The sequence below is a fragment of the Osmerus mordax genome, chromosome 11, assembly GCF_038355195.1.
Source record: "Osmerus mordax isolate fOsmMor3 chromosome 11, fOsmMor3.pri, whole genome shotgun sequence".
Lineage (NCBI taxonomy): Eukaryota > Metazoa > Chordata > Actinopteri > Osmeriformes > Osmeridae > Osmerus > Osmerus mordax.
In genome coordinates, this window is record NC_090060.1 from 12,862,056 (window position 1) to 12,874,227 (window position 12,172).

Below are 12,172 nucleotides of genomic sequence, written 5' to 3' on the forward strand. Positions count from 1 at the left end.
TAGGCATATCTTAATAACCATCTGAATAGTTACTGTCTTACCTTTGGGTCAATTCTTTTGAAGGCAGGGTCTTCCTCATCCACCTCAAAATAGATTTCGGTAGTCGTGATGGAGAGAGTCCCTCTCGCAACTACAACAGGGGCGACGAGCTGGGCTGGGGTACTCAGAACTACAGGGCCTACAGTGCATAAAAATAAAATCAATGCATGTTGTTGGACAGTTCTGATTAGATCTCAATACAACGCTGATGGATGAATTTCTTTTAGAGCAGAGCAATTTTACTTTTAGATATTGATATGATTGGAATTCTCCTTGGAACTCGAATGTCTGAACAAGTTAGAACTTTGATCATGATACATTACACATGTATTTACCTTTGTACGCCTACTGTTTTTGACGTCACCCCTCAACGTCAGTGTACAAAATAGCCAGCGAGTTTGCCCAGTTGTAAACTTGGTATTTTCCAACTGCCATTAAGCCAACAATGGTAACATTTAATAGGACATTTACAGTCAGTAATAATAAATAATATTGAACTGGGAACCACTAGTGTGTTCCTTTTTTTGTATGGCCTTTTGACCCCTAGGTCAGCTGATGGTGCATGCGATCGTTTTTTTTCTGTTTCCCCCTACTCCCTCCACATCTCCCTCTCTTCTCCCCTCATCCTCCATGTTCTATTTGAATCAGTGTCGCTGTAGCGCACCGTTAGGCTACAGTGATTTGTCTCTAGCTCAAATGAAAGTTGGTATATTTATCGATCCCCTAAACTCCAAAGAGCCACTTTAAAGTCTCATCAATCTTAATTTAGGTTCCTCAGCCAATTATGCCCGATAGTGTTGCAAGATTACAAGTGGATTTTGGTTTCAATTCCCAAAGCGCTCCTTCGTTGCGCTTGCAGGCCGTTCTCAGCATCAGCCCAGTGGGCTTTGACTGCTATTTTCTTCTCAGCGCTGCACGGCTGAATTGCATTAGATTTTATCTGCTGACAGTGTCATTGTTTAGCATGTTTTACACGCTTTATAAACGCAATAAACAATTGCGTTTATAAAGCGTTTAGGTACTTGAGTATGCGATTAGGAGTGTATTTAAAGCCTATACCCTATATTGTATATGACCCTTTAAGCACATACATTTAAATACAATTCATACGACAAATTCCGTAGGCCTATACTATCAATTACTATCATAATTTGGTATATCAGTTGATGATAAAAAAAAATAGCCTATAGCCTAATCCTACAATCTCATGTTATAATGGAATTTGATCATTTGGTAATCTACTCTTTTCGACAGACAAGCTTTTTGAAAATTCAGTATAGGCCTATAACGTGAGTGTAATCTTCTGTGAGGAGTAAAGAATCAATTGCCGTGGCCTGTTGGTCCTTTGGGAACATTCGCACAGAGAAAGACAATGCAGCATTAATCCACTGCATCCGCAGTTCAGGAGGGAGAGGATTAGACCGTTAATCGGGTTTTATATCATATCGGCTACTGTTTCATTATAATCTGCAATAATAGGGTAGTTAGTAATATCGTTGGGAATATAACATGTACGCCCATTTTACCCTCATATTTGTAACATTTATTTATCTTTTTTTAAATACATTTATCTCAAGGTTACTGTACTCACAAACACACTCGCCTCCATCGAACAAACACACATTTGCCACTTTATTTCTGTAGCCTAAATCTCTGCTTCGCTGATATATTCTTTATGTTATTGAGTTTCTCCCATGGTCCAAACCTAATGTGGATTTGAATCGATTCATTCTAGGAATGATGGCAGACTCGAAATATGAATATTCTGACCTGGTGTATGCCTACTCATGGCTTTCATTTTTTGAAAAGAAGAGTTGTGTCCTTAACCACATACCTTCACGAGAAGAAAATGTTGTTGCATAAAGCAAATATAAACTACTAGCGGGTCTTCTAGGAGAAACCTATACCTAATCTGACCACTCCAAGAATGCCACGGTTTCGATTATAAGATCACAGAGGAGTTTGGACCCGAAGGATGTGTTCCTACCCCGACTAGGTAGGTTGTTAGGAGAAATGCCGTTGTCTTTGTCTATATGTATCTATTGTCAGAGTTAAATTGATATAAAAATTGAGTAGATTTACACTAGACTACATTTAAACCATATAAAGTAAACGAAGTATAGGCTTTTGATTTTTTTTATTCCTAACTGTAAACGTTTTATAAACATGCATATACATCATAAACTAAGATGAAACAACCACACCTCACCATGCTGATCAGAAGTACAGCTCAGATCTTAAACGAGACACTCTAAAATACTAAACCCTTAAATAGCACTGAGTAAGTCTCATCCACCCTCCATATTCTCTCCTCCACCCTTTATATTCTGTTCTCCACCCTTTCTCATTCATTCATGTTTTGCTGCTCATCTGTTCAGTAGACTAAAGGATGGAGAAAATCAGTAAAAGTGCAGACAGCGTTCCCTGTGGTTTGTGGGTGAGCGAACCAGATTCCGGGTTTTGTCTCTGCCACTCCCTGGCCCTGTAGCTAGTGCCACCTCTTTGGCAAAACAACTGACCCAATCAAACGGTGGTCAGGCGGTCTGTTGTTGACAGGAATATGCACACAGATCTCTCATTGGGGCTCGACATAGAACCGTTTTGGTACAAAGCAGACGGTTTGTCCTAGTCACCAAAGCACCAGCTAATGGCTATTTTGAGATAGAGCACCCCTATTGGCCAAAAAAGGAACCTACCAAACACAAAGCAACACTCTGATAAAGGTTTTCTTAATTATTAGAATTGAATCAAAACAATAAATGAATAACAATATACACAATTTAAATGTTAGTATGCACATTATGAAGTGTAATGTATACTTTAGTGAAGATGTTCCAGGGTGTCCACAGACAGTGTTTGTAGACAACGCAAAATTAGATTTAATCTAATAAGAGCATGTTGCACAAAATAGTCTATGCCTGAAGCAACCATACATTTTTAGCTGTAGCTCTGACCACTGGCTATTCAAGCTGGATAGATCTGATGTGGTCCTACAGAGACAGGAACCCTTGGCAGCAAGGTAAAAGGACGGGACCTTAGGTCTCCATGAACCCTTGGCAGCAAGGTAACAGGACAGGACCTCAATTCTCCTCTCCCTGGGACTCTACTGTCTCAGAGAGTTTGTCCTCAAATGCTCATTTGTCTTCCTCTGCCTTCCTCAAATCATCTAATGGTCCATGCAGCACAGTCATGAGAGCAGAATGGTATACTGTCCATGAGATCATGGTCACTTTTCACGATAAGCAACAATGTACTGTCATATTTTGTTAACTAAGGCTACACATTTATTTATATTGTTAATACATTAAATACATTTTATAAAAATGTTGCAAAAAATAAATAAAAAAAACATCGGACATCTTATCCCATGACAGAGGGGGAGCAGCTTACCTCACTCCATTTGCTGCCTTATAATGCTTGTGATTAGAGCATAGTAAACGCTTTGGGAATTTATGATAGCTGCCAGGTTTGACTATTGTGTTCTTGTAAAAAAGACTTGCATCTCTCAGGCATGAAACCATTCAAGGGCGATTTCAAGCACCAGTTGTTTGCATGAGAGCATTAGTGTTATGAACATGGCAAAGGAATTCTTCATCTATATTCATAACCTAGGTGAACTCTAGCTAACTTGCCCTTAAACACCATGGTAATTACATCTACAGCTACTCTGATGTAATCTGGCACACAGAACCTAGCGCTGATGCCATGAAGTTAAGAAGGGGGTTCTGACAAGACCCCATCCAACCAATAAGGCCTTTTAAAGAACCTGAGATATCTTTAAAAACATTGCAGACAAAAACATTAAATCATTACACTGTTTAATGGTGACAATAAATCTAAGATTTCAGATGAAACTGCTCTTGCCGGGGCTAGTATGGATTTATCAATCCCTAATGGAACACAGGTGTTGAGAAAGGAAGTTTAATTGCTGTGTTACTAGTGATCAGATAACTGCAGGACCTTCATGTAAATTAATTCACACTATGGAAAAGAGACATTAACAGTAGCCTCACCGACTATATGAATGCATTCCCCGCTAGGCAAAGTTCCATTAAACTCCCCTGACATTTACATATAATTATTTCAGTATTGGATTCATTTGCTGGCTACGACACATCAAGTCATAGAATGGCCATTAAATAAGCTTGAGTGCTGAGAGAAACTGTTCAACTGAAACAATGTTTAGACAACATTACAAATACATGTATATATTCAAGTTATTGATGTGAATTAAGTTCTATTGTTCATTGTGTTTACAAATCATACTGTTAACTTTCAATATGAATTGAGAAAAGTCATTCCTTGAGTAAGATCAATGTCACTGAAATAAGGTAAACTCAGTTAGGTCAGTTCACATTAGAGACATGGCTTTGTTAGTTTAATAAATGATTTCAGAAGCCATTTGAAGATGAGTTGGTATATTTTGAGATTAACTTTCTGGAGTTAGTTTAACTTGAGCTGAGAAAACTTGCCTCTGGACATAAACACTCGAGGAAGGAAAGGAGCTGAGGAGATCCAAAACAAAAACAGACAATACACACACAAACACATAAATTGTAAAAAAATAAAATAAAATAAATATATATATATACTGTATATATAAAAAGAACTGGAACATGTTTCATTTTGGGTGTCCATAAGTGAAGAGGGGCAAATGTAGCAGTGTAAACAAAATTACATTAAAGGATCCTTTGGGGATAAATAGCCATGCCAATATAGACATCTCTAGTAGATTATAAATACTTTGAAACAGTGCTGTGGAGTTAGAAAAAGATATGGCGGGCAGCAGAGGTTCAGAGGTCAGACCAGTGTGTTGGAAGCATGAGACTCACTGTCTAGAAGAAGAGGTGGGTGGAGGCCTCGGTGCGTTGAACTCACCAGCCAGGCTGTCCATTTCCTTCTCCTGTAGCAGACTGACAGTGTCCTCGTCTCCCTCTAGCATCAGGTCTGTTTCCGGGTTCTGGTTGGCTACCGCCTGAGTTCGGAAAACCTTCTTTGATTGGATCCCATCGTCGTCCTCCGTGCCTGCCAAGGTATGTGGAGAGGGGAACAGTCAGGCCTCTAAATGCCATGCTCGCAAATTACTTTCAGTAGTGTCAGATAAGAGAAGTAATGCTTTCATATCTCACACTAAAGCACACTAAGGAAAATCTGGTTTTGATAGTTTCTCAAAATGCGTACCATAGCATCTGGCAACATATGAGAGGTAGAATTCACGAACAGATAACCTCTAAAGAAACATGCAGGGATGAATGCTTTGACTTTGTAGAGGTACAGTAGCGACCTCCATTGATATTGTATGGAGCATTAGAATATGTCAATTTATCCTTTTGACATCTAAACATTTTACTCTTTGGGATCAGGCAAGATTGACAGAAAAAAACAACTGGTTACCAAAACTGCAATGGCATTTCTACAATTCACATTTGATCAGGGATACAGTATAGGTTGTGCGGCTCTCAGGGCCTTGGCTAGACAGCATCATCCATAGGCTGCATCCACCATCAAAGCCATAGAAGATCAGCACAATCCCTTAACAGTCTGGCCCACACATCCTTCCGTCATGCATGTAGTGAGATTAGCCCAACTCAGTCATTTATGTGCATTTGCCTTCTTTAAGGCCATATCTGTGAGAGGCAGGAACAGAAAGTCTGTGTTTTAGAAAAGCAGAACACATCAAGGAATGGGAAGTGGCTGACACTCAACTGACATATTTCCTTTCAGTGCAGCTCTTAATACGCCTCTGCCTCCCCTGAGGAGTGTGTACCTACTCTTGAAGAGGTTACATTTGACTGTTGTCAATGCTGCCACAGTGAAAAACTCTTCCTGCTCGGTCTCATACAGTATGTGAAGTGCTTTCATCAGATGAAAGGGAAGAAGTCAGACTGTTACGTCAATTCATTCTGGGTAGGGAAAAAGCCATTCAGAGGTCACAGATCAAAGTCAAATAAGTGAAATTGAAAACGGTAATTCTGTGCAGCATCATTATGCTCTCGGTAAATGAGGAAAAGTTGAGCAGGAGCTCACATTGTCACGGGCCAGATGGAGCAGAGGACCACAGTGAAAACCAGACCAAATAAACCGTGCTGATTTCTGCAGGCAAATGACCAACATCAATAGAAGAGAGGGAATGGGGTGGGGGGGGTTCACCTCCACTTTGTTGGCAACCTACTTGAATGATCACTGTGCCATAAAAATGGTTCGGGCAGGAGACTCAGTAATAGGTAATAAACACTTTATTGATAATACAAACACATTCGCCTTGGCATGGGAGTGTCTGACTGTGATATGATGGTGGAGGGGACTAACAAAGCATAGGTCTCGGAGTCTCCTGCATGAACTAGCTCCACCCAACCATGGATGAACAGAAAAACTGAAAGCGGCATTCGAGGAGAAAGCATGCTGACTTGAACAGCCATCTACTAAACTCAGAGATGCTCTGAATCAGCATTGCAATTGAAAGCAGTTTGTCGACATTAGGTCCACCCCCAAGCCCAGTATTGCCCAAATAAAGCTTACAGTCCCATTTAGAGCCCCTAAACTGGAAATATTTCAGTTTTCAGTAGTTTTATTGTTCAACATGGAATTGATAAGAAATGCTGAAAAAGAATTAAAGGCTCAAACTACTATAGTGTTTGCCAAGGGTTCATGTTTTATATATTGCAAGAACTATTTTGTAGCCTGGGGCTTTCATTTTTATAGCCTCTGTTGAGTCAAAGAGCATGTGCTTTTTAAGACTCCACCTCCACTCTACAAGACATTGTATGACATGACGTTTCACTTAAATACAGACTATTTTTAGAGCATTTCCCTATAGTGGTGCAGGCTTGATGATGTATTGTTCAGAACAATTTAGTATCTGCATGCTATGAATATGATATACAATAATGTTGTAATGAAGTTTCTTCTGAAGCACATAAGATAATAACAATCTTAGATTTTAAGATGAGACCCTCTCCAGTCCAGTTAGGCTTCTAATGATTTTTGGCCACCCTGGGTAATTGTTATGAAATAATTTCCACTGTCTATAACAGATACCACAGATGGTAATGGATATAGGATCTGACAATAGGCAGTGGCAGAGTCTGATATTGGGCAGAGGTAGGTTCTGATAATGGCCAGGGGCAGGATAAGCTACAGAGAAGGAGCCAGATTAGGTAGGGGCAGGGTTCGACTGTTGTGAGTTATGAAGATATCTGTCCAAGAAATCCCATAATGCAGCAGGTCAGAGAGGGGCTGCTCACCTGCGATGAGATAGCAAGGACATCTGGAGGTAAAACACCCTGTTAAACACTTGGATCAATATTAACCTGACTTCCATTTCATGCTTGCCCAATTCCAATCAGCTAACAATATACTCTGGTGGTGGGTCTTGCCTTCTTGTAACAGGATAGGTTATTATGGAGGGCAGAAAGGAAAGGTGCTCGCTTCGCTGTCAATGCTGCTAATAGACAGAGAAGAAGAATTTAACCTTCCTTCACACCGAAACACACAAGTGCTAGTACACACACACACATGCACACTCTCAAACAAACACAAAGTGAAACAAAAAAGAAATTGAAAAAAATCTCTCAATCAAACAATAATTTTAATAGAAAGCTGTAATGAGCCTACTCACAAGAATAGTTTTTCTCACAAAGCAGTCTTTACATAGCATAATCATCTTCACTGGCAAGGCGAGTTGGCAAATTAAGACGGGAAACACACATTTTTCTCTAGCGACTGGGATGTATACCACACAGAAAAGTATAATATGTGTCTCTAAATCTTCCTGAAGTCTGCTCTGATTACTATACCGGATGCTTCAATCTACATTGTTGTTTCCTGCTTTAATGATCCAGAAGGAACTGTGGACGACCCTCTGCTCCTCCTCACAGGTACATCCCATCTTTAAGACTGACTAAGGACTCCCGGGAGCCAAATCTACAGTCCTCCTTGTTATTCTGCTCAAATCACTACACAGTTGACAGCCCATTTAGTATAATAAGTTTTACTGGTCCCTGTCAAATCTAAGGAAACAAAGTTTGGAAAGGGAGAGTAATAAATATGTTGCTTTGACCTCCAACATTTAGGTTATCTGCCAGTGACAGGTTTTATCTTTAATACCAGAACTCAACAAAATAAGAAGTGAACAGATGTAAGAACATTATCTGTCAAGGTATATTTAAGACCACCACAAACTGTCACAGCCACTGAAAGCAAGTGAAGCGCTAGAAGGCTTCACAAGAAACACTTTCCTCACAGTGCCTCAAACAATAATCTCCTCCCACATGAGAGCAGAAGGAGCCTGGAGGTGCCCACCACCTCAGTGAGAGCTGGAGAACAGCATATGACCACAATCCCTTTCACATGACAAGCTGATACATTATTCCAATTATTAGAACCACCAAGTGGCACAGGCACTTCAACAAGTCCTCACTCAACAGCTTGGGGACAATGACAGTCCAGGGACACAGAGAGGTGGTTACACACACAAAAACAAAATAGCTATCAACTAGACAGAAAATAACAAAAGAATTTGTCCAAATTTTTTTTGTCTGCAGCAGCCAAACAAATTATCTAGAAGTTACCGTACGAGTGAAAGAAAGCTTGTGGGTAAAAAAAAGACAGACGAGAACGGAAAGCAGATGGTGTAATTATTTTGTGTGTGCCATGTACATGGGCCACCTGCAGCTGACAGAGCAGCTGGCCTATGTGTGTTATCTCCAAGGCTGGGTGACCATTCCCTGGCTAAGACTTGGCTTCAGGCCATCAGGCAGATGACACTCTGAACCCGACCAACGATGAGCTGCACATCCCCAGACCCTCTGACACGATAACATACTAACCCTAACCTTGGGCCAGAAGGCCACAGCCCAGAATGGAGACCTAAAATCACTGTTTACAACACAACATGGCTAGGATAGATTTAGAATGTATGCTAGTACTTAAGGATAGGATGAATAAATAATTTGTTAACAGAATATGAGGTGAAATGAGAAGGATTGTTTTTGTCTTTACAGTGTTTCAAAATCAATATCTTTCTTCCTTTAATAAATTGGCTGTGCTATTCAATTACAGGCAGAAGCAAAGGGCTCAGAGTGTTTAAAACTATTGACCTGCTTCCCTTTAAAAGGCAGCGTTGCGTGACACAGGGTGGTAGGAAACATTACATCATCCACTGGGTCAATGAGAAAAAGTTCCACAGTCAAAAAGTCAATTGAGTGATGCAATTTGTTCTCAACTATGTGTGGTGGTGGGAATAATAAGTACTATAAAGCAGACGTGTCATGTTCCATTGACAGGCCCCATAAATATTATACCTATTAAAATGACAACGAACAAAGAACTGTCAGTTTAGCAACACTCTGTACCCACATAAGGTCTGAATGGACCTGCATGGGCTTTCTACTCCCCATACTAACACTCTGCTATGAAGCTCTGGGATCAGCACATGATACACTTAATATACCTTAACATTAATCAAGTAGTTCTTTGTAAGGCAGGTGCGACTATATTGGGATATGATGCTAATTCCAGTATTAAAGGCACACAAACCGTAGTCCTCTGCAGACTTGCACGGGATGTCCAAGTGGGTGGAGCCAAAGGCATTCCTCACAAATCTCCGCCTCCTGCGCAGGTCATCTTCCCAGTAGTCCAGACGCCAGAAGTCATGCAACTGGCTGTGGAGGGAAAGAGAGAGGGAGAAAGTAAGGGAAGGAGAGAGAGACAAAGACACACACAGAGAGTGACACAGAGAGAGAGAACAGATAGGTTAGACAGCAGTAGGCTAACCTGACTACTGATGCTATCTAGCAGTAAGACCAGTGATGCTATCTAGCAGTGAGACCAGTGATGCTGTCTAGCAGTGAGACCAGTGAGGCTGTCTAGCAGTGGGACCAGTGCTGCTCCAGTATCTAGCAGTGGGACCAGTGCTGCTCCAGTATCTAGCAGTGGGACCAGTGCTGCTCCAGTATCTAGCAGTGGGACCAGTGCTGCTCCAGTATCTAGCAGTGAGACCAGTGATGCTGTCTAGCAGTGAGACCAGTGCTGCTCCAGTATCTAGCAGTGGGACCAGTGCTGCTCCAGTATCTAGCAGTAGGCCCATCACATCTTCCACAGGCAGACAGAGCAGGATTAGCCACTGCACACATAAATCACTGGTACTCCCATTAACCAATACCGCATCAAATTACAAATGTAAATGGCACAGCTTGCCTCCTTTTTACAATGTTTTTTAACAAGTCTTGTAAATCAAAGGTAAGACCCTCAACACCGACAGCGTGGGGTTTAATGATCGAGGGTCTTAGGACAGTTAAAGCCTGGGACTATAAAACAACCCCCCTGCCATCAAATGTGGAGCCGTGATTAAAATAATGTGCTGAAATATTCATTGAAATGATTCCCAGTGCCCTGGAGCAAGGCAACAGAAAATTGCATTTTTATTCATTATTAATAACAGTGAATTAGGGTCATAAAAAGAGTAGAGAAAGAAGAAAACAGCTCCAGCATGTGGTAACCATCTTTGTAAATGATTATTCCAACATTCATGGGGACCTGGGATAATTTTATTGCTTGCTGCTAATGCAAACCATTACACTGCATGTCTAGCATCAGGTTACTAAGTGCTGCTCTATGCAAGTGTGCTTTGTGCTGGAGAGATTTCAAAGACTTTGTTTCCTTGACACTAAACTGCACAGAAAATCCAAAATGTACTCCAAATTCTTCTGTACATTTAGTCATTGTAAAACACATGATAGTATGACAATAATCCTCAAGCAATTTACAAACTGTTATGTAGTCTTTTTGTAGTAAATATAAGGATTGACAAACAAAATACAAATACAAAGGAATGGGACAATTCTGCAAGCAATTGGGATGCTTACAATAACTACAAGTTCTATAAATCGACAGCAACTACAAATGATCGATGTTTCCTCTCCTGATGCAGGTATTTTGACTCTTAGAACAACTCCAGTAACAACAACCGCCCAGACAACCACCCACAGCTCTCCACAATTATCTGCTACAGAGGTGCAACCAGCCTCGTCCAGAACAGACTTTGTTGGATGCGATAAGGGCTTGGATGGCAGCCATGCTTTCTGCCGTAATACTGAAGCAGTCTAAACAGATTAAAGTGTTACAAGGGGATCACATCACAAAAACTGCCTTAGTGTTACATGAATATTTACACATTGCTGAAATCAGGAGGCTCAAGAGACTTAGCAGAGCTCTGACACCAAGAGAGCTCAGTCTCAGTTAAGCATCAATCAAGAATAGGTCTTGTGTGTGTGTGTGCGCGTGTGTGTCTGCTAAAAGTATCATGAGCTACTGCATGCAAAGCAGCACAGAACGCCTTGAGCTTGTCCCCTGTCAATCTCCCACATAGCTTAGCTGAGAGAGAGAAAGACGTCAGGGGGTGGAAAGGAGAAACCCAAGTAAATGATTTTGTAAACGCAAGATTACACCGTGCAAAAATTTTAAATCTAGTGTAGGCAACAGGGAGATTACCATTACAGATTATAACCTCTAATTCTCACTAAAAATAGACTGCAGACAGTAGTGGGGGAGGAATGTAATGTAACTCTTTGAAAATTGACTCCCAACGGTATTTAATACACATGATGCATTCGATTTGTTCGGTTTAAGCATAATCACTTGTGTACACCATCTCAAAAGCAGTAGGGAAAATATTTTAATTTTTCACTAATGTGAATCAAATGCTCAACAAACCAAAGCAAAATTACAAGGATGGAACCAAGCAGGCGTAGATGTCAACATTTAAATTTCTCTTCCTCTACAGTTTCCTTCCTTGCATGTGTTTTCACTTTGTGCTGAGGTTTCCGGATGGAGAGAGGACTTGTGATACTCTAAACCGTGTGGTCAGCATCAGACCGGATCTGGACTGGGCCAAAAAGGGCTGTGATGAAGGAACCTCTTCACTGAGGGTGGTCCAGGACTGGAAGGCTCTGGGGAACCAGGCTTCCAAAAGCACTCCACAGCTGGGGGCAACACAGACTTCTCACACTCATTCACTACACCCAGACAGTGACGTCTGAAACGTCCCACTCAGACCCTGCCCACAGTAACACTACTGTGAAGGAAGTCAAGGAGAGAGTGACCAGGAGAAACCACAGCCATGTGATCACCTGGA

At 41.0% G+C, this 12,172-nt stretch overlaps 1 protein-coding gene across 2 annotated transcripts in view; it reads right to left on the reverse strand.

The window, feature by feature from the left end:
* The window catches only part of nbeab (neurobeachin b), a 137,282-nt gene that overhangs the window by 46,823 nt on the left and 78,287 nt on the right, over positions 1 to 12,172 (reverse strand). For both annotated transcript variants that reach the window (XM_067245669.1, XM_067245670.1), the window contains 3 exons: positions 9,577 to 9,701; positions 4,918 to 5,064; positions 42 to 178 (listed from right to left, as the gene is read on the reverse strand). In XM_067245669.1, coding sequence (XP_067101770.1) covers positions 42 to 178; positions 4,918 to 5,064; positions 9,577 to 9,701 — 409 coding nt within the window. The remainder of the gene's footprint in view (positions 1 to 41; positions 179 to 4,917; positions 5,065 to 9,576; positions 9,702 to 12,172) is intronic.